This window comes from Muscardinus avellanarius (genome assembly GCF_963383645.1).
Source record: "Muscardinus avellanarius genome assembly, chromosome: 16".
Taxonomy (NCBI): domain Eukaryota; kingdom Metazoa; phylum Chordata; class Mammalia; order Rodentia; family Gliridae; genus Muscardinus; species Muscardinus avellanarius.
The window spans coordinates 1039797-1064794 of record NC_137802.1 but is presented as its reverse complement, the minus strand read 5'-3'; the positions used below and the strand labels follow the sequence as shown (position 1 = coordinate 1064794).

The 24998-nt window shown below is 58.2% G+C and overlaps 2 protein-coding genes across 2 annotated transcripts; both read right to left on the bottom strand.

Moving 5' to 3' along the window:
• Positions 1-3013: 3013 nt before the first annotated feature.
• TICAM1 (TIR domain containing adaptor molecule 1) lies at positions 3014-5008 on the bottom strand (the record flags this gene model as incomplete). Its single annotated transcript, XM_080713038.1, has 1 exon — positions 3014-5008. The coding sequence occupies one exon, from the start codon at positions 5006-5008 to the stop codon at positions 3014-3016; it is 1995 nt and encodes a 664-aa protein (XP_080569164.1).
• Positions 5009-8401: 3393 nt separating this feature from the next.
• PLIN3 (perilipin 3) lies at positions 8402-24382 on the bottom strand (the record flags this gene model as incomplete). Its single annotated transcript, XM_080713037.1, has 10 exons — positions 8402-8740; positions 8831-8956; positions 10036-10235; positions 10638-10890; positions 14032-14114; positions 14485-14683; positions 15769-15870; positions 16000-16088; positions 17989-18271; positions 24338-24382. The coding sequence occupies 10 exons, from the start codon at positions 24380-24382 to the stop codon at positions 8402-8404; spliced, it is 1719 nt and encodes a 572-aa protein (XP_080569163.1).
• Positions 24383-24998: the final 616 nt, after the last annotated feature.

The window sequence follows — 24998 nt, the reverse complement described above, 5'->3', positions numbered from 1 at the left end:
GTTCATTTCAATCTTATTCTCAGAAGAAATGTTGGGCTGAAAAATGGTTACTCTAGGCCCGGCCAGCACATGCGCTGACGACCTATGGACCAGGACTTGGGGTGTCAGGCACCAGCACTCCTGTGGACCTTGACACCACGGCATAAAACCGTCTCTCAGGCGGGCCTGGTGGCGCACCCGTCTTCCCACCACTCCGGAGGCTGAGGCAGGAGGATCACGGTGCGCGGCCAGCCTCAGCTACTTAGGCCCTCTGCAACTCAGTAAGACCCTGTTTCAAAATAAAGAATAAAAAATAGAGCTGGGGGTGGTGGCGCACAATTGTAATCCCGCACTTGGGAGGCTGAGACAGGAGGATCCCAGGTTCAGAGCCAGCCTCAGCTACTTAGTGAGACCCTGTTTCCAAATAAAATATAAAATAGGGCTGGGATTGTAGCCTGGAGGTAGAAAGCCCCTGGGTTCCACCCCTAGTAACACACACACACACACACACACACACAATAAAAAATGGGGCTGGGGGTGTAGCTTGGAGAGCGTATCCCTAGGTTACATCCACAGTACCGCAAAAAAAAAAAAAAAAAAAAAGCTGACCCCAAAGAAACAGGGCTTCAGCAAACACTTCAAAATGTTCCTCTTCTTCTCCAAAATGTGTTCGCTGGCTGGCCTCATCGCCTCTTGCTGCCGTGCCGCCGCCTCCTGGAGGAGCGCCTTCTGGAAGCCAGCAGGGCCAGGAGCGATCCCGGCACGGCGGAGCTCTATGCATGGCAGAGGTCTAGGCACGGCGGAGGTCTATGCGGTGCCGCCGTCCCAGGCCTTGCACATCTGTGAGCAGCAGCTGGGCTGGCTTCGTTTTCCTTTCTTCTTCGGGAGAGAGAGATGACGGAGACCTTCACAAATAGGGAGGTTGTCACAGCTAGAAAAAAAGCTGTGTGTGTGTGCACGCGCGTGTGTGTACGTGTGTCACTGGGAATTGAACCCAGGGGTATTCTGCCCCTGAGCCCTATTTTTGGGGGGTTCTAAGGATTGAACCCAGAGATATTCTACCTCTAAGCTACACCCCCAGCTCAAATTTATTTCTTATTTGGAAACAGGGTCTCACTAGGTTGCTGAGAGCCTCCCTAAGTTGCTGGGGCTGGCTCTGGACCTGGGATCCTCCTGCATCAGCCTTCTAAGTACAGGGATTATGGGTGTGTGTCACCATGCCTGGCTCCAGACCTCTTTCTCTTTTTCTTTTTTTTTTTCTTTTTTTTGCAACAAAGTCTTGCTAAATTGCTGAGACTGGTCTGGGGCCTGCAATCCTCCTGTCTCAGCCTCCCAAGTGCTGAAATTACAAGCGTGGCCGACCACGCCCGGTTTGAAAGCCTTGCTTCTAATAACCAGTAGAGAAGGTGGACAGAAAAGACGTGGGTATCCAGGTGCAGTGGAGCACACCTGCAGTTCCAGTACTTGGGAGGCTGAGAGAGCAGGATCTCAGGTTTGAGGACAGCCTCAGCAAGTAGAAAGACTCAGCAACAGAGGGAGACCCTGTTTCAAAATGAAAGTAAGAAATCGGGCTGGGAAGTCGGGCATAGTGACGCATGCTTATTATCCCAGCACCTGGGAGGCTGAGATCGGAGGATCACGGTTCGTGGCCAGCCTCAGCTACTTTTGAGGCCCTCAGCAACTTGATGAAACCCTGTTTCCAAAAAAACAAATAAAAATTAGGGCTGGGGGTGTAGCTCCCGACAGGTCGGGTCCCTCCCTCTTCCCTGCAGGAGGCGGAACCCTGGAGAAGGAGGAGGAGACTCTGCTAGGCAGGCGATATCTAGCTCCCACACGCGTAGTCCCACCCCCAAGACGTATACTTAAAAAGAGAGACAATTTCCCTCTGGCCTCAGAGGGGCCCGCAGAACTCCAGGGCGGTCCAGCCCCCATCCCCGGGAGGACCACATTAAAACTTACCGCTTCCTGGTCTCCCTCCTGCCTTTACTTCCCGCAAGGACCTAACAGCTCGGAGATAGAATGCCTCTGGGTTCCATCCTCAGCACAAAATAATAATAATAATGATGATGATGATGATGATGATGATGATGATGATGATGCCGCCGGGCGTGGCGGCGCACCCTTGTCATCCCAGCATTCCAGAGGCTGAGACAGGAGAATCATGGTTCGCAGACAGCCTCAGCTACTTAGTGAGGCCCTTTGAAACTCAGTGAGAACTTGTTTCAAAATAAAGAATAAAAAAATAGCGCTGGAGGTGTAGCTTAGAGGTTAAATGCCCCCGGGCTCAATCCCCAATACCACACACACACACACACACACACACACACACAAATTTACTTTCTGAAAGGTGCATGGCTGCCCCAAAGACTACATTTCCCAGCGTCCCTTGAAGCAGGAACGGGAACCATGTGACTTCAATCTGACCAATGGGGCAAGAGAAGGACATGCACTTCCGGCTCCTGGCTTCCAGTTCCCTTTTCACCTGGAATTAGACTCGTGTTCAGTCAGAGCCAATGGTAGGCCTGTCAAGAGTTCAATGACTCGGAAGAAGAGTTCAATAAATAAATATGTATTTATTTCATTTTATTTTTGGCACTGGGCTCAAATTGAACCCAGGGCCATTCTACCTCCAAACTACACCACCCCCAGCCCGATTGTTTTTCTTTTCTTTTTTTTTGCGGTACTGGGGATGGAACCTAGGGGCATTCTACCTCTGAGCTACACCAGCCCTTTTTTTTTTTATTCTTTATTTTGAAACAGGCTCTCACTGACCGGCCCGGGTGCCCCGATCACAGGCGTGTGCCACCACACCCAGCTCACCAAAAGATATTTATTGCAATTAAAGGAGCCTACTAATAACCACCACCAGAGAAACTGAATTTGTCCACACCGCACCCAACACACCTTGAAAGCCGGGAGGCAGTAATGCCCACCCTACCATCCTTCCTGAGACAGGAACGTCCCTGGGTCCCGTTCTCAAAGTCGCAGGGGTCCCGTCCACTGACCACGGCGGCCTTTCCGCCGGGCCCCGGGCTCATTCCGCTCCCTGCGTCTTGTCCTCTGGTGTCTGAGCCCCTTTCTGGTTCCACATGTGATTGTTGAGTCCCAGCTGCACCATCTGAGCATGGTGGATGATGAGCGGCTGGGGGGGCATGGGCGAGGCAGGGGGGCCGGCCATTGGGGGCGGAGGGCCGCCGGGCCGGGTGGGCATGGTCGGCAGGCCCTCCAGAGGCCCCGGAGACGGGTACGGGACCTGAGTTCCAAAGGACATGCGGCTCCCAAAAGCGGCCTGCAGCGCCTCCATCTGCGCCCGCCAGGCCCAGTGGCTCTGGAGGTAGGCGGCGCAGGCGGCGCTCACGGCCGCGGCCTGCCTCCTCTCGCCCTCCAGGTGCTGGCTGTGCTCCCGCAGGGCCCTGGCGTCCTGCTCGTGGGCCCAGTGGGCCCTCAGCGCCCGCAGCTTCTGGGGCTTGAAGGTGTTGGCCACCTTCCTGGCGAAGATGGGCGAGTGTTCGTCCAGCCACACGAGGCCGGCGAGCAGGCCGGCCAGGTCGGAGCCGCCGAGCTGGGCGGGCGAGCTCTCCAGCGGCACGTAGGGGATGACGGAGTCCTGCCGGCCATGCTGCGTGAGGCTGCGCAGCAGCGCCTGGCCCACCTGGTGCAGGCTCAGGCGGCAGTCGAAGTTGGGAGTCAGCAGGAGGATGGTGAACCCCGAGTGGTCGATGGCGTCCTGCAGACAGCGCAGCTCCCCGCGCCCGGGCACCTGGAAATCCTCGCAGAACGTGGCTCCGTCGGGCACCCCGAGGGCCTCCAGCCTCTGCCGGACACGCAGGGCCACGTGTTCGTCCGCCCTGGCGTGGAGGACCACGAAATTGTAAAACTTCTGCCCCGACGTGAGGGCGGTGGTGGAGGGGATGGCGGAGGGCGTCGTGGGGGTGGAGGCAGCCGAGCTACCAGCCTGGGGTGGCGGTGGCGGCGGCGGCAGGGAGGTTTCTGGAAGGCTGGGTGGGCCCGGCTTGGTATTCTGGGTTGTGGTGCTTTCTACAGACTCCCGAGGTGGCGTCTGCTCGTGGAGGGGGCAGGAACTTTGGCTGTGTTCAGCGGCGGGCGGCGGGCGAGGCTCGGAGTCCACTGAGTGGGGCTTGCTGGCTTCTGGGGCCGCAGGGAAGTCAGGGAGGCCGGCAGAGGCCAGATCTGAGGCCACCCCCGGCGGCCCAGCGGCTGGGCTCTCCGGCCGCCCCAGGGCACTGGCGGTCTCCACGGAGGGGGGCCAGCTCATTTCTTCTGGCACCTGGCGGCCGGCGGAGACAGGGTCAGGCCCTGTGCCGGCCCCGCTCTCGCCGCAGAGCTTGCTGGGCCCGTGGGGGCTGCGGCGCGGGCTCCCCAGGAGCACGGTGGGCGACTGGCTGATTTCTAAGTCGCTGGCTAGAGAGGCCGGGCTGCCGGTGGAGCGCAGAGAACACCCTCGGCTCCAGCCCGACAGGGGGTCAATGGGACGAGGAAGGCTCCGGGCGCCCAGGGGCGAGGCGGACGACGGTGGGAGGGGGCCCAGATGGGAGCAGAGGGTCCGGAAGCCCCCTGGGTCCCCGGCCACGCCCCACCCGCACCGGTCCTGGGCCTCCGCCCGCAGCTCTGCCAGCCCGGGGTCTTCGGGGCCCAGGCTCCGGAGGGCTGCCCGGTATGCCTCATCCCGCATGGAGGCCGGGCACAGCCCCTCCTGGGCCAGCAGGTGGTAGAGACGCGCCACGGCCCAGGACACGTCCTGGGGCTCCTCTGGGGCCGGGGCGGTGTCCACACCAGCCCACTGCCGGGCCACTAGCCGGGCCGCTGCGTCCCCCTTCAAGGCGTCCAGAGAGACCCGGGCCTCGGTGTCCTGGCCTAACTGCAGCAACACCATGGCAAGCAAGAGGTCGGCGCCCTGGCAGCCGGCGCGCAGGACCCTCAGCTTGTGCTTCAGACGGATGAGCCTGTCGGGGCCAGCCGCGCCTACGATGTCGAAGGCGCCGGGCAGCGACGGGCCGGGGCTGGCCATGGGCCTGCAGGGGCGGCAGGAGCCCCAGGGAGCGGGTGCATGTTCCAGAACGCCCGGAGCCAGGCTCTCCCGGAGCGCAGTGGGAGCCGGTCTGTGGGCAAAGCAGAGGGCAGGTGGTCAGCACCCAGGGCTGCAGCACGGCCGGCCTGGAGGCGCACGCACGCCTGGCATCCAGGACCTGGGAGGCAGAAACAGGAGGATCGCAGGTTTGAGGCCAGCCTCAGCTACTTAGCGAGGCCCTCTGCAACTCAGTGAGACCCTGTTTCAAAATAAAGAATAAAAAATAAGGCTGGGGGTGTAGATCAGGCGGGCAGCAGGTGCCGCCTCCGCTCTGCTCTGGTGAGTCTCCTTCAGGGCACTTTTAATTCCTGCAATGATCTTGGGTTGTTTTCGTTTCCTGTTGGCGGTGCTGGCCTAGCCGGGGAGCGCGGGGCGCAGGAGCGGCCTGCCTCCGGCCCTGCAGCAGGGTGCAGCGTCCTGGGGGGCGCAGTAGGTGGAACACTTGCTCCATGTGTAAGGACTCGCGGGTACAGAATGGGATTAGAACAGGGGCAGGTCGGGCGGTGGGCGCGCTCATCATCCCAGCCTTCGGGAGGCTGAGACGGGAGGATGGCGGTTCGCGGCCAGCCTCAGCTACTTCGTGAGGCCCTCACTGAGACCCTGCTTCCAAATAAAGCATGAAAACTAGGGCTGGGGTGTAGGTCGGAGGTAGAACGCCCCTGGGTTCCCTCCCCACCGCAAAAAAGTGAACACCTGCGGCCTCCGCTCCCGGGGGAGGAGCAGGCCAGGGCTCCTGACGCCCAGGGGCCACCCCAGTCGCCGGCTCACTGGGCGCCCCCCCCCCTGCCCCGGGGAACAAGGCTCCCGGGTGGCGCGGGGCAGCGCAGGGTGACCACAGGGCAGGAGGCGCCGGGCTGCAGCGGGAGCCCGGTGAGGGGAGGGGTCCCCAGGCTGGCCAGGGGCGAGGCTCTGGGGGTGCGGAGGGTGGGAGGGTCTGGGGCGTGGGGAGGGGAGTGAGGAGGGGCCTGGGGTGTGGGGAGGGGAGTGGGGAGGGGCCTGGGGCTTGGGGAGGGGCCTGGCGTAGGGAGGAGGGGGGGTCTGGGGCGTGGGGAGGGGCCTGGTTAGGGAGGAGTGGGGGGCCTGGGGCGTGGGGAGGGGCCTGGTTAGGGAGGAGTGGGGGGCCTGGGGCTTGGGGAGGGGCCTGGGGCGTGGGGAGGGGCCTCTTTAGGGAGGAGTGGGGGTCTGGGTCGTGGGCGCCCCGGGTCGGAGGGGTCCTGGCAGGGCGGGGGCTTGCTCCCACCTACCCCGAGGCGGCGCGGGCTCCGGCGGCGGCGATGGCGGCGAGGGTGGCGGGCAGGAGGCCGCCCGCCCTTCCGGCCAGGCGGGAGGGCCCGTCCCGCCCCCGCCGTGCCCAGCCTCCCGGGGCAGGCCCGCCGCCTCCGCTGCCACGTGGAGGAGGCCGAGTGCCGGGCAGGGCGGAGGGAGGAGCCCGCTGAGTGTGCGTGTGTGCGCGTGCCCGTGTGCCTCTGGTACAGGGGATGGAATCCCGAGGTGGTCTGTACCTAGGTGACACCCCCAGACTCAGCCCTATTTTACTTTTTTTTTTTGCAGTAATGGGGATGGAACCCAGGGGCATTCGGCCTCCCAGATACACCCTCTGTGCTACTTTTTAATTCTTTATTGTTTATTTTTATTATTTTAATTTATTTATTTTGATGGTACTGGGGTTCCTAGAAGCCCTTCTACCTCCAGGCTAAACTCCCAGATATATATATATTTTTGAAACAGGGTCTCCTAAGCCAGTGCGGCTGGCTTTGAACTTGTGCCATCCTCCTGTCTCCGCCTCCCAAGCCGGGGATGACAAGCGTGCGCCGCCACGCCCGGGTTCATTCTTTTATTTTCAAACAGGGTCTCCCTGAGCTGCCGAGGGCCTCACTAAGTAGCTGAGGCTGTCTGCAAACCGCGATCCCCCGGTCTCAGCCTCCGAATGCGGGGATGACGAGCGTGCCCCCGCGCCAGCTTTATACAGTATTTTTGTGACAGCAGCAGGAAGAGACTTAGTCATACAGATTTGCACAGACAACCTGTATTCAGCTCAAGTGGAGTTTATTAAGGCAATCCTGAGCACCAGGGTGTTTGAACACAGCTCGCCGCTCGGGCCCGGGGCCCTGTTTCTGACCTGGCCGAGCCCCTGAGCGTCAGGGGCTCGGTGGACCGCCTGATCCCCGGGAGGGGCCCACTTCTCATACTAGAAACCCAGTCCATCACGGAAGGCCAGGACCTGGGGCCTTGATGTAGATAACAAAGGGGAGACCTGAACTACACCAGCATTTTTTTTTTTTGGTACTGAGGATGGAAGCCAAGAGCATTCTACCCAAAGCTACACCCCCAGCCCTAGTTTTTTTTGTTGTTGTTGTTGTTTGTTTTTTTGGTACTGGGGGTGGAACCCAGGGGCTTTTCTACCTCCAGGCTACACTGCCAGACCTATTTGATATTTTATTTGGAAACAGGGTCTCACTAAGTTGCTGAGAGCCTCACTAAGTAGCTGAGGCTGGCTTCGAACCTGCGCGATCCTCCTGTCTCGGCCTCCCAAGCGCGGGGATGACAAGCGTGCGCCACACCTGGCTCACTTATTTTCTTTTTTTTTTTGTGGCCCTGGGGATGGAACCCAGGGGTAGTCTACCTCTGCGCTACACCCACAGCCCTATTTTTTGTCTTTTTATTTATTTATTACTTTTTGTGGTACTTGGGATAGAACTCAGGGGCTATACCTGAAGCTATACCTCCAGCCCTATTTTTCTCTTTTCTATTCTTTATTTTGAAACAGGGTCTCACTGAGTTGCAGAGGGCCTCACTAAACAGCTGAGGCTGTCAGCAAACCACAATCCTGTCTCAGCCTCCTGAATTCTGGGGATTACAAGTATGGCCACCATGGCCGGCTCACCAGGTTGGGTTTTTTGGGGCAGGGGAGTCTGGGGATGGAACCCAGGGGCATTCGACCTCTGAGCTACACCCCCTGCCCTATTTTTTATTATTTTGAAATAGGGTCTCACTGAGTTGTGGAGGGCCTAAGTAGCTGAGGCTGGCCGTGAACCGCGATCCTCCAGTCTCAGCCTCCCGAATGCTGAGACTTCAAGGGTGTGCCACCACGCCCCGCTAGGCTCGCCAATTTTTAAGGAAAAGAAAAATTTTATGGAATATTTTAAAAACTTTTTTTGTGTGTGTGGGGCGAGGTTTGGCACATGCTTCTGTTAAAGTCAGAAGGGGGTTAGGAGCCGCCCCAACCAGCTGGTTAGTTCCAATTTGGCAAAGGAGCAAGGAGACAGAGGTGAACAGAAGTTAGCATCTTAAACCTTAGCTCCAAGAGCCGGGGTCCCGCACCCCCCGCCCGCCCTACTTCTCCGGGGCTTTCTCCGTGATTCCGGGGGCGAAGGGGCCCACCAGCCACGTGACGGGCGGGTTCTGGGCCACGTGCTCCACGACGTGGTCCAGGGCCTCCCGGGCCTTGGCCACCCGCTCGCGGCTCTGGGCCAGCAGCGCGGCCGACAGGTCCTGGAAGGAGCGCACGCCGGCGAAGGCGGCCTGGAGGTCCTCCACCTGGCGGCGCGCCTGCTGCACCTGGTCCCTCACGTGGGCCGGCAGCCCCTGCACGCTGGTGCCCAGGGACACGCAGGTGGCCTGCACCTGCTGCGCGACGTCCCGGAACATGGCCAGCGCCCGCGACTCCACCTGCTGCAGGGGACGGGCGCGTCAGGGCCACCTGCTCACGGGCCGGGGGCTGCTCGGGGAGGGCCGGGGCCCAGGGCGGCGGCCCCGCTCTACCTCAGGCCTGGCCGGGGCCTCCTCCACGTCCTGAGCCCTCTTCTGGCTCCAGTTCAGCCACATCTGCTGCAGCTTCTCCTGGCCGTCCACGAGCTTCTGGTCCACGCCCTGCCTGGCCGCCTCCATCTGCAGCAGAGAGCACACGGGGCGAGGGGCCCGTCCATCATAGCACCGCCGGGGAGAGCGGTTCAGACGCCCGCCCTGAAGGGTGGTGGGGACCTACACCCCAACCCTCGTCGTTATTATATATATATCTTTTGCGGTACTGGGGGTTGAACCCAGGGACGTTCGACCTCCGAGCTCCACCCCCAGCCCATTTTTTATTCCTTATTTTGAAACAGGGTCTCACTGAGTTGCAAAGGACCTCTAAGTAGCTGAGGCTGGCCGAGAACCCGGATCCTCCTGTCTCAGCCTCCCGAGTGCTGGGATGACAAGCGTGCGCCGACACGCCCGGCTTTTATTATTGTGTGGTACTAGGGCTTGAACCCAGAGGCATTCTACCTTTGAGCTACACCCCCAGCCCTTTTTTTCTTTTCTTTTCTTGTGGATTGAACTCAGGAGTGTTCTACCTTCAAGCTCTACACCCCAAGCCCTTTATTTTATTTTCAATTCTGGGGATGGAACCCAGGACCATTCTATTTTGAAGCTACACCCCCAGCCCTATTTTTTATCCTCTATTTTGAAACCGGGTCTCACTGAGTTGCAGAGGACCTCACTAAGTAGCTGAGGCTGGCTGCAAACCGCCATCCTCCTGTCTCAGCCTCCTGAATGCTGGGATGACAAGCGTGCGCCATCATGCCTGGCTTTATTTTATTTTATTATAGTACTGGGGATTTAACAGACAGGAGGCTCGCGGTTCGCGGCCAGCCTCAGCTACTTAGCGAGGCCTCTGCAACTCAGTGAGACCCAGTTTCAAAATGAAGAATAAAAAATAGGGCTGGGGGTGGAGCTCAGAGGTAGAATGCCCCTGGGTTCCACCCCAGAATTTAGAAAAGAAAGTACTTGGATTGGGAGGCTGAGACAGGAGGATCTCAGGTGCGAGGCCAGCTCCCCCCACGTACCCAAGGAGAAATGGAGAAATGGGGGTGGGGTCCTTGTGCCAACAGGGCCGGGGCCTCACAAGGAGAGATGGGGACCCTGGGCGTGGGCAGACAGGAAAGAGGAATCAGCTGGGGCCCAGCGGGGCTGGGAAGGGGCGGGCTCACCAGGCTGAGCGCCCCCGCCAGCTGCTGCAGGGCCTCGTGGGCTCGCTGTCCAGTGCTCCGCAGCTTGCCCAGCGAGTGCGCGTAGGCCAGCTCACGCAGCCGCTCGGACAGTGAGCCCAGCCGCACGAAGTAGCTCTGCTCCCGCCGCTGCTGCTGCACGGAGGCCCCGTCCGAGCCCTCCGGGGCGGTGGCGATGCGGGCTGCGGGCGAGAGGGTCGGCTGAGGACTCCAGCCCGCGGCCACACCTGCGGTTCCTGGAAGCCCTTCTCCCTCCGGGCTACACTCCCAGACCTGTTTCTATATTTTTATTTGGAAACGGTCTCTTAAGCCAGCGCGGCCGGCTTCGAACCTGCGCGGTCCTCCTGTCTCCGCCTCCCAAGCGCGGGGATTAGGAGCGTAGGTTACCACACCCGGCCCCCTACCTCACTGAGTTGCTGAGGTTGTCCTTGAACCCGCAAACCTCCCATCTCAGCCTCCCGAGGCCTGGGATGACAAGCTTGTACTACCCAGCGCAGCTAGGAGGGAGCCGGCAGCTCCCCGACGCCCCCCTGGTGGCCGTTGCGGCGAGGACAGCGTCCCCCGGGGCCTGCGGCCATGCTCACCCAGCTCCTCGTTGGTCATGGGGAGGTGGTTGTCCATCCAGGCCTCCGACTTGCCCAGCACGGTGTCCACGCCACTCAGCACCATCTGGCCCATGCGGGAGTCCATGACGGACTGCACGCCGCTGCTCACCGCCGACCTGGTTGCGTCCACCGCGCCGGTCACTCGGGTAGCCACGGAGTCCTTGGCGCTGGACACCATGTCTCTGGCCCCTGACACCTTGGAGGACACGAGCTCCTTGGTGTCCGCCAGAACCTAGGGGAGAGGTGTCTGTTCGGCCAGCACCCCTGGGTACCCCAACCTCCAGGGAGACTGGAGGGGGCGCTGCGGAGTGTCTGGTAGAGCTGTGTCCTCCCCTCAAGCTCCCTAGATCAAAGCCCTAACTCAAAGTGTACCAGGAGCCGGGCGTGGCGGCGCACGCTTGTCATCCCAGCACTCGGGAGGCTGAGACAGGAGGATCGCGGTTCCTGGCCAGCCTCAGCTACTCAGTGCGGCCTGGGAGTAGAATGCCCCTGGATCAGTTCTCAGTCCAGTCAAAAAAAAAAAAAAAAAAAGGGGGGGTGGTTGTATTTATTTATTTTTTTATTTATTTGCAGATCTGGGGATGGAACCCAGGGGCATTCTACCTCCAAGCTACATCCCCAGCCCTATTTTCTATTCTTTATTTTGAAACAGGGTCTAAGTTGCAGAGGGCCTCGCTAAGTAGCTGAGGCTGGCCGCGAACCGCGATCCTCCGGGCTCAGTCTCCCAAATGCAGGATTCCAAGTGTGCACCACCACGTCCGGCTTGTATTTATTTATTTTATTTTTTGTGGTACTGGGGATTGAACCCGGGGCATTCTTGCAGTCGATCACCCTGTCTCAGCCTCCCAAGTACTGGAATTATAAGCCTGCACACTACAGCCGGCTGGTGGTAGTATTTAAATATAGTCTTTTTTTAGAGCCAGGCGTGGGCCGCACGCTTGTAATCCCAGCATTCGGGAGGCTGAGCCCGGAGCATTACTGTTCGAGGACAGCCTCAGCTACTTAGTGAGGCCCTCCGCAACTCAGTGAGACCCGGTTTCAAAATAAAGAATAAAATCAGGGCTGGGGATGTAGTGTTTTGGTTTTTTTTGCCAGGCACGGTGGCCCATGCTTATCTTTCCAGTACTTGGAAGGTTGAAACAGAAAGGTCAGGGTTCGCGGCCAGCCTCAGCTACTTAGGCCTTCTACAAGTTAGTGAGACACCTTTACAAATTAAAGAATAAAAAATCAGGCTGGGAGCCAGGCGTGGTGGGTGCGCTCGTCATCCCAGCTCAGGAGGCTGAGACAGGAGGATCGCCGTTTGAAGACAGCTGAGGCCCTCTGCAACTCAGTGAGACCCTGTTTCAAAATAGTTAAAAATAAGGCTGGGGTGTAGCTCGGAGGTAGAATGCCCCTGGGTTCCATCCCCAGTACCGCAGAAAAATAAGATAAAAATAAATAAAAGCCACCGCTAGCCGCATGGTGGGCTCGTTCCGGTGACGGGCGCTTTGCCGAGTGGCCTCGGCGCCGACCTCTGCTGTCCTGATGGGATACTCGGGGTCACATCCCAGCCTGGGCTCCCGTCTCGGCGCCGGCCACACGCCTGTCCCAAGGCCCCTGGACGGCTACGCTTTTTCCAGAAGACAAACTGCCGCACTGCGCCCTGCAGGGGCAGAGTGTTGGCCCGCCCGGGCAAGGGCTCCAGGGCGCCATCCTCGGACAGAGGCACGACCTTGGCCAAGGCCAAGCTCAGTCCTGCGCTCGCAGTTCTAATAAGGGAAGGAATGTTGGCTCTGAGAACCGTCCAGAGGATGCCAGAGTCGGGAGGCGGGCCGCAGAGCACAAGTGTAGACCCAATACGGGGCGGTGTCCTGGGGCGCCTGCCATCCTTCGGGGCCTGGGCAGTTCCCAGCTCCAGCCGGGCCCTCTCCAGGAAGGCTGGGCTCAAAGCACACTCAGCAGGGCGCAGGTGAGACCGTGGGTATAAACCGCAGCCAGGCACTCTCTGGTAGACAGCAGGTGCTCAATAGGTCCACAGGAGCCGGACATGGTGCCCATGCCTGGAATCCAGTATTTGGGAGGCCGAGACAGGAAGGGACCAGCCAGGGCAACTTTGACCTAGTTTTTTTTTTTCCACTGCTGGGGAAGGAACCCAAGGGCATTCTACCTCCAAGCGACACTTTGACCCAGTTTTTTTTTTTTTTTTTGCGGTGCTGGGGATGGAACCCAGGGGCATTCTACCTCTGAGCTATATACCCTTAGCCCTATTTTTTTATTCTTTATTTTGAAACTGAGTCTCACAGGGTTGCAAAGGGCCTCACTAAGTACCCGAGGCTGGCCGCGAACCTCGATCCTCCTGTCTCAGCCTCCTGAATGCTGGGATTTAAACTTTCGCCACCACGCCCGGCTATGTTATTTTTTTTTTAATTTATTTTATCTTATTTTATTTCTTGTAGTACTGGGGATGGAACCCAAGGGCACTGTACTTCCGAGCTACACCCCCAGCCCTATATTGTAGTATTCTTATTAATTTATTTACTTATTTATGGGTCTGGGGATGGAACCCAGGGGCATTTGGCCTCCGAGCTACACCCCCTGCCCTATTTTTTTGTTGTTGTTCTTTATTTTGAAACAGGGCCTCACTAAGTAGCTGAGGCTGTTCACAAACCGCAATCTGATAGTCTCAGCCTCCCAAATGCTGGGATGACAAGCGTGCGCCATGACGCCTGGCTTAGTCTTTTTATGTTTGAAAGGGGGTCGCACCGAGTTGCAAAGAGCCCAAGTAGCTGAGGCTTTCTGCAAACTGCGATCCTCCTGTCTCAGCCTCCCAAGCACTGGGATTACAAGGGTGTACCACCATGCCGGCTAACTATGTTTTTGTTTTTGCAGTACTGGGGATGGAACCTAGGGGTTCCATCTGAACCCCTAGGTGTACCTCTGAGCTACACCCTGGTCCTAGTTGTTAGTGTATTTATTTATTTATTTATTTATTTATTTATTTATTTATTTATTTGTGTGTGTGGTGCTGGGGGTGGAACCCAGGGGCTTTTCTACCTCCGGGCTCTACTCCCAGACCTATTTTATACTTTATTTGGAAACAGGGCCTCACTCAGTAGCTGAGGCTGCCTGCGAATCGCAATCCTCCTGTCTCAGCCTCACAAATACTGGGATGACAGCCGTGCGCTACCATGCCAGCTGACCCTGTTTTAAAATAAAATAAAAACGCTTGTAATCCCAGTCCTTGGGAAGCTGAGGCAGGAGGATCGCCTGGATTCTGCTGGCGTCTGAGTATCCTTCTAGGGCCCCAGAGAGAACAGATCAAGGTCAGGTAGCCGGCCGCGCCCCCGCCCACTCTGGAGGGGCGTCTCCGGCTCCTGATGGCCTCCCCGGTTACCTTGTCCGTAGGGTGCTGCAGGATGGGCAGGTTCTCTTCCAGCTTGTCCAGCCCCTTGTGGGCGTATCCACTGGCCGATGCAACTACAGGAGGGACAGAAGAGAAATCGGTCACTGGCCGGCACAGTGGCCAGTCATCCCAGTGCTTGGGAGACTGAGACAGGGGGATCACATGGGTTCGAAGCCAGCCTCAGCTAGTGAATGAAGCTCTCAGCAACTTAGTGAGACCCTGTTTCCAAATAAAGTATAAAATAGGTCTGGGAGTGTAGCCCAGAGGTAGAAAGCCCCTGGGTTCCACCCCCAATACCACAAAAAATAAATACATAAATAAAGAAAGAAGAATAAAAAATGGGACTGGGGGTGTAGCTCGGAGGTAGAATGCCCCGGATCTGGGGATGGTCACCGGGACACTCTGGGGGACAAGACGCTGGCCAGGCAGGCTGTGCCCACTTACTCTGAGACTCCAGCTTGGCCAGCACGGGCTGCGCCCCGCTGACCACGACGGCCCTGAGGGTGCTCAGGCCGCTCTCCGCGGCGTCGCACACGGTCCTGACGTGGGGGTGGCTGTCCTTGGTGCAGACGTAGGTGGCGGACACCAGGTCACAGGCGGAGCTGATGAGCGGCATGCTGGTCACTCGGTCCACCACGCTGGGCTGCGGGCAGGGCAAACAAGCTGGCCACGCAGGAGGGCACCGGCGCACCCTGCGCGTTCTTGACTCATTTTGCCAGCGACATGGGGGTGCCACCCCAACCCGCCCCCTGGGCTTGAGCATGCAAGTCGCCCCCAAATCGGGCCAGGAGGTGGTAAGACTCCAGAGGCCCATTCCCAGGCGGCCCGGGCTGGAGGTGTCGGCACATTCGGGCACAATTATGGGAATTCACACAAGAATTGTAGCGTGTGTGTGTGTGTGTGTGTGTGTGTGTGTGAGAAAGGGGATTGAACTCAGGTGCATTCTTGGTACTGAGGATGGAGCCCAGGGGCATCGTACCGCCGAGCTACACCCCCAGCCCTATTTTTTATTCTTTAATTTGAAACAGGGTCTCACTGAGTTGCAGAGGGCCTCGCTAAGTAGCTGAGGCTGGCCGCGAACCGCGATCCTGCGGTCTCAGCCTCGCAGATGCTGGGATGACAAACCTGGCCCCTAATTTTTATTTGAAACAGGGTCTGGCTAGGTGAATGAGTCACTACTTGCTGAGGCTCCGGGAACCTGAGACCGTCTCTCCCAGCCTCCCAGGTTCTGGATGAGAGGCGTGCAGTCCCAAGCCTGGCTGGATCGCAGCCTCTGAAAATGTAACACTGTGGGGTTTGGGAGACACATCTGAAGTCTGGCACAGCAGCACACGTCCATCATCCGGAGGCCGAGACAGGAGGATCGCAGGTTCAAAGCCAGACTCGGCAACTTAAGGAGGCTCTCAGCAACTCAGTGAGACCTCCTTTCCAAGTAAGAAACAAAATAGGGCTTGGGAGCCGGGCGTGGTGGGCACGCTTGTAATCCCAGCATCTGGGAGGCCGAGACCGGAGGATCGCGGTTCGCAGACGGCCTCAGCTACTTAGTGAAGCGCTCCGCAACTCAGTGAGACCCGGTTTCAAAATAAAGACTAAAAAATAGGGCTGGGGGTGCAGCTCGGAGGTAGAATGCCCCTGGCTTCCAGCCCCAGTACCAAAAAAGAAAAGAAATAAAATAGGGCTGGTAGTGTAGCTTGGAGGTGGAACCCCCCTGGGCTCAATCTCCAGTACCCCCTTAAAATAAAAAGCCCTGGGTGGGGGCGTGGCCCACTGGCAGGGCGCCCGGGCCGGCTGCAGGTCCACCGCAGTGCAGCAACAGTGCAGCAACAGAAGCTGCAGAAGGGAAAGCTTCCTAGCAGGAGCCTGAGAGGGCTCCAGGGAGGAGGAGGACCTGGCTCAGGGAGGCCTGGATCCCCGGGCCCTGGCTGCCCGAAGCTCCTGCCCTGGCCCGCGGGCCCTCACCTGCGGCGGGGGCACCTCCCCGGTCGCTGCGGCCTCCGTGGCAGCAGGCGTCCCTGTCCCGTCGGTAGACATGCTCTCTGTGGCAGGCGCTGTGGACAGAGGGGACGGTCAGAGCAGAACGCCCAGCCCTGCCTCCAGGCAGGGGTCGGAAGCCAACCAGGCAGGGACGAGGGGCTCCTGCACTTCCCCCTGGGGCCGAGCCTGGACCCCAGGCGGGACGAGGGCCGCCAGGAGGCCCTTGATGGAGCGGGCTGTGCTCTGAAGGCGTGGGCCCTGTGCTCCACTAGGAGGGAGCTTGTTTATTTTTTATTTTTACTTTTGGTGGTACTAGGGGTGGAACTCAGGGGCTTTCTACCTCCGGGCTATACTCCCAGACCTATTTTTTATTTTATTTTGAAACAAGGTCTCACTAAGTTGCTAGGGGTCTAGGGCTAAGTAGCTGAGGCTGGCCCTAAACCATGATCCTCCTGTCTCAGCCTCCCAAAGACTGGGATTACAAGCCTGCGCTACCAGGCCTGGCTTGTGTGTGTGGTACTGGGGATTGAACCCATTGGCATTTGACCTCCGAGCTACACCCCCGGCCCTAACTTTTATTCTTTTTTCTTCTTTTGTGGTACTGGGAATGGAACCCAGAGGCTTTTCTACCTCCGGGCTATACTCCCAGACCTATTTATATTTTATTTGGAAACAGGGTCTCACTGAGTTGCTGAGAGCCTCACTCAGTAGCTGAGGCTGGCTTCGAACCCGCGCGATCCTCCTGTCTCAGCCTCCCAAGTGCAGGGATTACAAGCGTGCCCACCACGCCCGGCTATTCTTTATTTTGAAAGAGGGTCTCACTGAGTTGTGGAGGGCCTCACTAAGTAGCTGGGGCTGGCCTCCAGCCGCGATCCTCCGGCCTCAGCCTCAGGAGTCCTGGGATTCTAAAGGCGCCACCTGGCCCAAGGAGCCGCGCCCTTGACCTTCCCGGCAGGAGGCTCCCGTGGTGGGGTGTGGCTCGCAGTAACCATTTCCGTTTGGCTCAAGTTCTTCTGGACTCGCTGAGCCTCTAGGCCCTTAGTGAGCTTCTGGAGAGGCCTTCCCAGCTCCTTACCAAGGTCGGAACCCCGACACGCCTACGGCCACGTGATCCCGGCTAAACCAGCTCCCAGGGCCCTCCTCCCCTTCCTCGGGTCTTCTCTGGACCCAGTGGGTCTTCCTCCCACCTGTCCATCCGCGGTGGCGCACATTTGTAATCCCTGCACTTGGGAGGCTGACACAGGAGGACTGCAGGATGGAGACCAGCCTCAGCAAGTAGTGAGACTCCCATCAATCCAGCCAGACCCTGCTTCCCAATAAGAATAAAAGAGGGCTGGGGTGTTGCCAGCTGGTGGCATGCCCCTGGATTCAACCTCCAAGGCCACAAAACTAAACAAAGCCTGACATGGTCCACCACGCAAGAGCCGCTGCAGGGGTCAGCCGCTGCAGGGGTCAGCCGCTGCAGGGGTCAGCCGCAGCCCTGTGCTGGGGTCGGCGACCCGTCCGCAGCTGCCCGGAGCGCAGACGGCGGGGTTGGCGATCCTCCTCGGCGTCGGCCTCCAGCTCAGAAACGGGTGAGGAGCCCGCGGGCCGCGCTCGTCACCCCAGCATTGGAGAGGCTGAGACAGGACGATCGCGGTTCGCGGCCAGCCCCAGCTACTTAGCGAGGCCCTCGGCAACTCAGTGAGACCCTGTTTCCAACTACGGAATAAAAAGTAGGGCTGGGGGTGTAGCTCGGAGATAGAATGCTCCTGGCTCCATCCCCAAGACCGCAAAGAAAAGAAAAAAGAAGAGGGTGCCCCCGGGGGTGGGGCTCCCGGGCAGAGCGCCCTGGGGCGTCCCCCGTCCTCGGAATGGACTTTTGAAGTCCCCAAAGGGCGGGCCGGGCCTCCCGGGAAGGAGCGCGGCCGGGGCGCCCAGGGCGGACGTGCGGACGGCCAACTTTTTAGGGCCTGGCGGGGGTCGGCCCTGTACCCAGCCCGCCTCCAGCTCCCGGGAGCCCCAAGGAGTGCGCAGGTCCGCGCCTCGTGCCCGGGGCGGGCTCCCCGGGGAGCAGGGGGCGCCACCCCTGGGTGCCCGGGGTCGGGACCCGGCTCCCGCCTCTCACCACGGCGCGCTCGGCTCGGGTCCGCGACTCCAGGCCTGGGGGCCGGCCGGCCAGCGAGCCTTTATAGGAGGGGGCGGGCCCCGGGGCGGCGGACCCCGGGCCAATCAGGGCGGGGGCCGCCGCCGGCCACGCCCCCGGGGGCGGGGCGCCCTGAGCCGCGCCGGGCTGGGCTTAGAAAAGGGCCGCGCCCTCCTCGGCTGGGGACCCCGCGAACTTGGGGCCCGCGGGTGAGCGCGGGGCCGGGGTCTCCGGGCCCCCCAGGTTTCTGCAGTGGTCCCACAGGCTCCGAGGCGTCCCGGCAATGGTTCTGTGACGCCCCCCGAAGGGGAGCGAAGCCCCCCGCCTGCGCGCCCGGCCCCTGAATCCTCCCAGCTCTAAATTGGCAGTGATGGAGGCCCGGAGCTGGTCAGCGGCGGGGGGGGGGGGGGGGGGGGGACGACGCCCCAGGGCTCGCAGCCCCTGGATCAACCCCTGCCTGAAACCCCCACCTGGATTTGCTCTCCAGTATCTTTCCCTCTTGGCCTGGGAGTCGAGGTCTTAATCTGAGACCGCCCCAGGGGCCAGGCAGGAGGTAGGTGTCTCTGCCTGCAAGCCCTGCGTGCGGGGAATCCACCTGGAGGTCACGATCCTGGGAACTTCCTTCTTTCCTTATTTTTCCTTTCCTTTCCATTTATTTATTTATTTATTTATTTATTTATTTATTTATTTAGTGGCACTGGGAATCGAATCCAGGGGCATTCTACCTCTGAGCTACACTCCCAGCTCCCTTTCGTTTGTATTTTGAAACAGGGTCTCAAGCCGGGCGTGGTGGGCACCCTTGTCACCCCCGCTGGGGAGGCCGAGACAGGAGGATGGCGCAGGTTCGAAGCCAGCCTCAGCTACAGAGGGAGGCTCTCAGCAACTTAGTGAGACCCCGTTTCCAAATAAAGTATAAAATAGGTCTGGAGTATGGCCCGGAGGTAAGAAAGCCCCTGGGTTCCACCCCCAGTACCACCAAAAATAAAAGAAAGTCTCAGAAGGTGGATGAGAATCCACTTCCTGCTGAGACTGTCTCTAACCTGCGACCCTCCTGTTCCAGCCCCCTCCACAATTCTGAGATTACATGCCAGGTTACAAGCACAGGCCAGCACGGCCCCTAAACGCCCTGCATTTTAGAAAACTCTCGGGAGTAAATAAAATCTACCTGGGCCGGGTCCAGGCAGGCCACAGGTTTGCCGCCTCTGCTGATTATGTGGCTGGGAGGGGCTTCTGGAACCTCCAGAAAGAACATGGGAAACGGGTGCTTGTGACCGAGTACAATTGTTTCTTTTTAAACAAAGTCGGCCCGAACAGCACGGCACTAGAACTTTCTGTGATGTTGGATGACGGAACGTTCTAGAACTCTGCATCCTCTGGGTAATGGTTGCAGGCACCCTGCTGACTTGCTAAGCAAAAAGTTTTTACGGAAATGTTTCATGATAGCCGGGCGTGGTGGCGCACACCTGTCATCCCAGCGCTCGGGAGGCTGAGACCGGAGGATCATGGTTCGTGGCCAGCCTCAGCTACTTAGCGAGGCCTCTTCAGCTCAGCGAGACCCTGTCTCCAAATAAAGCATAAAAAATAGGGCTGGGGGTGTAGCTCAGAGGCAGAATGCCTCTGGGTTCCATCCCAGAACCACAAAACATTTATTTGGCCATATTTATTTATTAATAATTATTATTGTGTGGTACTGGGGATGGAACCCAGGGGCATTCTACCTCTGAGCCACACCCCCAGCCCTATTTTTTATTCTTTATTTGGAAACAGGGTCTCACTGAGTTGCAGAGGGCCTCACTAGGTAGCTGAGGCTGGCCGCGAACCACAATCTTCCCGTCTCAGCCTCCAGGATACTGAGATTACAAGCGTGCGCCCCCACGCCCGGCATATTTTTATGTATCTTTTTAAATTGAGCCTCCATGCTTTGACGAGGGCATTGTTGTGTGAAGAACAGATAAAACACCCAGCCCCAGTGACCCTCGGCCCCCATGGGTGATGGCTGGCCTCAGCCAGGAACCAGCTAAGCAGAAAGCGTTATCAGCGCTCAGCGTGGTAGGAGGGAGGGTAGAAAGTCCAGAAACGCTGGGAGAACTTAGTTTTTTTTTTTTTTTTTGCGGTACTGGGGATGGAACCCAGGGGCATTCTACCTCCGAGATGCACCCCCAGCCCGACTTTTTATTCTTTCTTTTGAAACCGGGTCTCACTGAGTTGCGGAGGGCCTCACTAAGTAGCTGAGGCTGGCGGCGAACCGCGATCCTCCGGTCTCAGCCTCCCCTGTGCTGGGATGACAGGCGTGCGCCACTGGGTTCAGCTCAGAATACAGGGATGAAGCCTGGCACGGTGGCGCACGCCTGCCAGACCAGCACTTGGGAGGCTGAGACAGGAGAATTGCAGGTTCGAAGCCAGCCTCAGCTACTTAGTGAGGTCCTCCGCAACTTAGTAAGACCCTGTTTTCAAATAAGAAATAATAAAAAATCGGGCTGGGGGTTTAGCACAGAGTTAGAATGCCTCTGGGTTCATTCCGCAGTGCCAAATAATTAATAATAATAATTAATAATAATAATAATAAGCTGGGTGTGGTGGCTTGTAATCCGTGCGCTTGGGAGGCGGAGACAGGAGGATCGCACGGGTTCAAAGCCAGCCTCAGCTACTTAGTGAGGCTCTCAGCAACTTAGTGAGACCCTGTTTCCAAATAAAATATTATAAAAATAGGTCTGGGTGCGTAGCCTAGAGGTAGAAGGCCCCTGGGTTCCATCCCCAATTAACACACACACACACACACACACACACACACACACACACACATGCATGCACACACACACAATAATAATAATAATTAATAATAATAATAATAATAATAAATAAAAATGAAACCAGACCAGAGAGGTGCCTTTACCAGGCCGCACAGCCAGAAATTACCAGCCACGGAGTTCCAACACTGAGTGTCTTTCTACGAGGACATTTGTTTTCTTTTTAGGGCATCCCTGAACACCCCCAGTCCCCCCCCCCCAGGGTCCTGGAGAGGCAGGCGGCGGTCCCCCACTAGGGGGCGCCCTGCACCTGGCCCCGGTGTGGCTACAGGGACCTGGACCCTCCCCTCGTCCACTCAGACCCGAGATCTGTGAGCCGAGCCGGGTTAGTCAGCTCAACAAGGATTACTATTTTTTTTCTGGTACTGGGCTTGGAACCCAAGGGCATCTACCTCCAAGCTACACCTCCAGCCCTCCTTTTTTCTTTTTCTTTTAATTTTGCGGTACTGGGGATGGAACCCAGGGACATTCTTCCTCCCTATGTTGTATTCTTTATTTGGAAGCAGGGTCTCACTGAGTTGCAGAGGGCCTCAGTAAGTAGCTGAGGCTGGCCGCGAGCCGCGATCCTCCTGTGTCGGCCTCCCAAGTGCTGGGGTTACTAGGCTGCGCCCCGCGCCCGGCTCCTGTGCAACTCAGTGCGACCCTGTTTCAAAATAAAGAATAAAAAATAGGGCTGGGAGTGGAGCTCAGAGCTAGAATGTCCCTGGGTCCCATCCCCAGCACTGCGAAAATAAATAAAATAAAATGGGGCTGGGGGATCTAACTCAGTGGTAGAATACCTCTGGGTTCAAAAATTAGACCTGGTAAAGCGGGGCGTGGTGGCGCACGCTTGGCGTTCCAGTACTTGGGAGGCTGAGGCAGGAGGATTGCAGTTCAAGCCCAGCTTCAGCTACTTAGTGAGGCCTTTTGCAACTCAGTGAGACCCTGTTTCAAAGTCAAGAATAAAAAATAGGGCTGGAGTTGTTGATTGGAGGTAGAATGCCCCTGGGTTCCATCCCCAGTACCGAAAAAAATAAAAAGAACACGTCTCTGTGGGGTTCTAAAAGCGTGGTGGGGCCCGAGCCTCCCGCCTGCCTGGTAGACAAGTTGGCTGCGGTGAGGGGGGCGCTGCTCCGCGGAGGCCTGAGGCCTTGGGCACTGAAGATACTGGAAGCTTCCAGGAGGAGGTAGTGTCTCTGTTGAGGCCGGAGGAATAGCCGAGACAGTAAGGACAAAGGCAGTGTGTGGGGACCGGCCAGGGAGGAGAGGTGGAGCAGCTTCTGAGTGCCAGGGCCTGCGGGCCAGTGGGGGGCACCTGGGAGCCACAGAGTGTACAGGAGCAGGAGCAGCTGGGGCAGATGGGAGCCTCTGAGAGAGCTCTTGGAATGTGCAGAGGATAAAGGTTCAAAGGGTGGAGGCTGGGGGGTGGGGACGCCCCCGGGAAGAAAAGGACCCCACCCACTCTAGGTATGCTGGGAGCCCAGGAAGGAGGACATTCCTGGCAGGTGACGCCCATTCCTTCTGAAAGTATTTACTTGGTGCCTCAGGGTGCCTGAGTGAGGGTCCCTCTTTTCCTCCCTTCCTCCAATCTGGAGATTGAACCTAGGGGATCCCAGCTTGCTTGCTTGCTCCCCCTCTTTCTTTCTTTCTTTCTTTCTTTCATGTGGTTCTGGGGATGGAACCCAGGGACATTCTCCCTCCAAGCTACACCTCCAGCCCTGTTTTTCAGTCTGTTTTTGAAACAGGGTCTCACTGAGTTGCTAAGGGCCTTGCTAAGTAGGTGAGACTGTCTACAGTGAAAATCCTCCTGTCTCAGCCTCCCGAATGCCGGGATTAGAAGCATGCCCACCAGCCCTGTGTGTTCTTTATTTGGAAACAGGGTCTCACTGAGTTGCTGAGGGCCTCACTAGGTAACTGAGGCTGGCCACGACCCACGATCCTCCTATCTCGGCCTCCCAAATGCTGAGATTACAAGCGTGTGTCACCATGCTGGGTACCCAGCATGATTTTCTTTCTTTTTTTCTTTTTTATTTTCCAGTAATGGGGATGGAAGCCAGGGAAATTGCATCTCTGAGCTACACCCCAGCCCTATTGTTTTGGTCCTTTTTTATTTTTATTTTTGTGTGTGTGTGGTTCTAGGGTGGAATCCAGGGGCTCTTCTACCTCCGGGCTACACTCCCAGACCTACTTTAGATTCTGTTTGGAAACAGGGTCTCACTGAGTTGCTGAGGGCCTCACTCAGTAGCTGAGGCTGGCTTCGAACCCGCGCGATCCTCCTGTCTCCGCCTCCCAGGCACGGGGAAGACAAGCGTGCGCCACCACGCACGGCCTTTTTTATTTTTGAAACCGGGTCTCACTGAGCTGTGAAGGGCCTCGCTAAGTAGCTGAGGCTGGCCGTGAACTGCGATCCTCCTGTCTCAGCCTCCCGAGTGCTGGAATGAGAAGCCTGCACCACCGCACCCGGCCCCCAAGTCCCATTTTTTATTCTTTTTATTTTTTTGCAGGTCTAGGGATGGAACCCAGAGGCATTCGACCTCCGAGCTCCACCCCAGCCCTATTTTTTATTTTGAAACAAGGTCTCAGTGAGTTGCAAAGGACCTCAGTAAGTAGCTGAGGCTGGCTGCAAATCGCCATCCTCAGGTCTCAACCTGCCGAATGCTGGGATGACAGGCCTGCGCCACCACGCCCGGCTTCCAGACTTATTTCTTACATGGAAATGGTCTCACTAGGTTGATGACGGTCTCACTACTCGCTCAGGATATCCTGGGGAAAAAAATTGGCTAAAGCAAGCTGGGCATGATGACACCTGCCTGTCAACCCAGTACTTGGGAAGCTGAGTTAGGACGATCGCGGTTCACAGCCAGCCTCAGCAAGCAGGGAGGGCCTGCAGAATGTAGTGACATGTATTTCAAAATAGAAATAAAACAGGGCTGAGTGTAGAGCTTGGAGATAGACTGCCTCTGGGTTCAATCCCTAGTACAAAGAAAAAACAATCCAGGCGTGGTGGCGCAGGCCTGTAATCCCAGCATTCAGGGGGATGAGACCGGAGGATCGCGGTTCGCGGCCAGCCTCAGCTACTTAGTGAGGCCCTCTGCAACTCAGTGACACCCTGTGTCAAAATAAAGAAGAAAAATAGGGTTGGGGGTGTAGCTCAGAAGTAGAATGCTCCTGGGTCCCATCCCCAGTACCACAAAAATAAAATAAAAAAAGTAGGGCAGGGGGTAGAGCTTGGAGGTAGAATGGCCCTGGGTTTAGTCCCCAGTACCACACACACAAAAAAAATCTGGCTTGGGTGTAGCTGGGGGACACAGGCTGTGTGCCCTCAGTCCCCAGGCGGAGCGGGGGGCTGGGGTGTGGAGAGGGTCCCAGCATCTCTTCTACCTGGGGGTTCCAGGGCGGGGGGCCAGCTCACCCCCTTGGGACTGGCACAGAGGTGCTGCTGCCGTTGGGTGGCCATGCCGGGACAGCAGCCCGTGCAGCTGCCTGGTGGCTTTGGCTCCCCGCAGAGAGAGGTTATTTTGGGGGTGGGGGCGAAGGAGGAGGAGGGGCCCTCCCTTAGGTACAGGAAGTGGGGCGGCCCAGCCGCCTTCTCCGTTGGCGCACCTGGCATGGGGGGCCTGGGGGCTGCGCAGGAAGTGTCGCCAGCACCTGCCTGTGTGGGCCTCTGAGTCTCGGGGGGCAGGGAGGCCGCCCCGCCCCGCCGTGGGGGCAGTAGGGCTGTGTGGAGTCTTCCAGAAGCCCCAGCCGGGCACGGTGGCATCTGCAGGGCGAACTTGGCCTTTGCTGATGGCGTCGACGCTGCTGGGCTCCTCGGGGGCGGCGCCTGTGGGAGCGGCTCTGAGCCGGAGCCTGCTGTCGCCTGGGGAAACTGAGGCCCAGAGACAGAAGGAATGTCCCCAAGACACACAGAAAGTAAAGGAACTGGGGCAGGTGGCCGTGCTGCCCGCATGAGTCAGGCCCGGCTTGATTACTCGGAGACAGGGTCTCACTGAGGTGCAGAGGCGTCACTAAGTAGTGGAGGCTGGCCGCGAACCGCGATCCTCCTGTCTCAGCCTCCCAAAGGCTGGGATGAC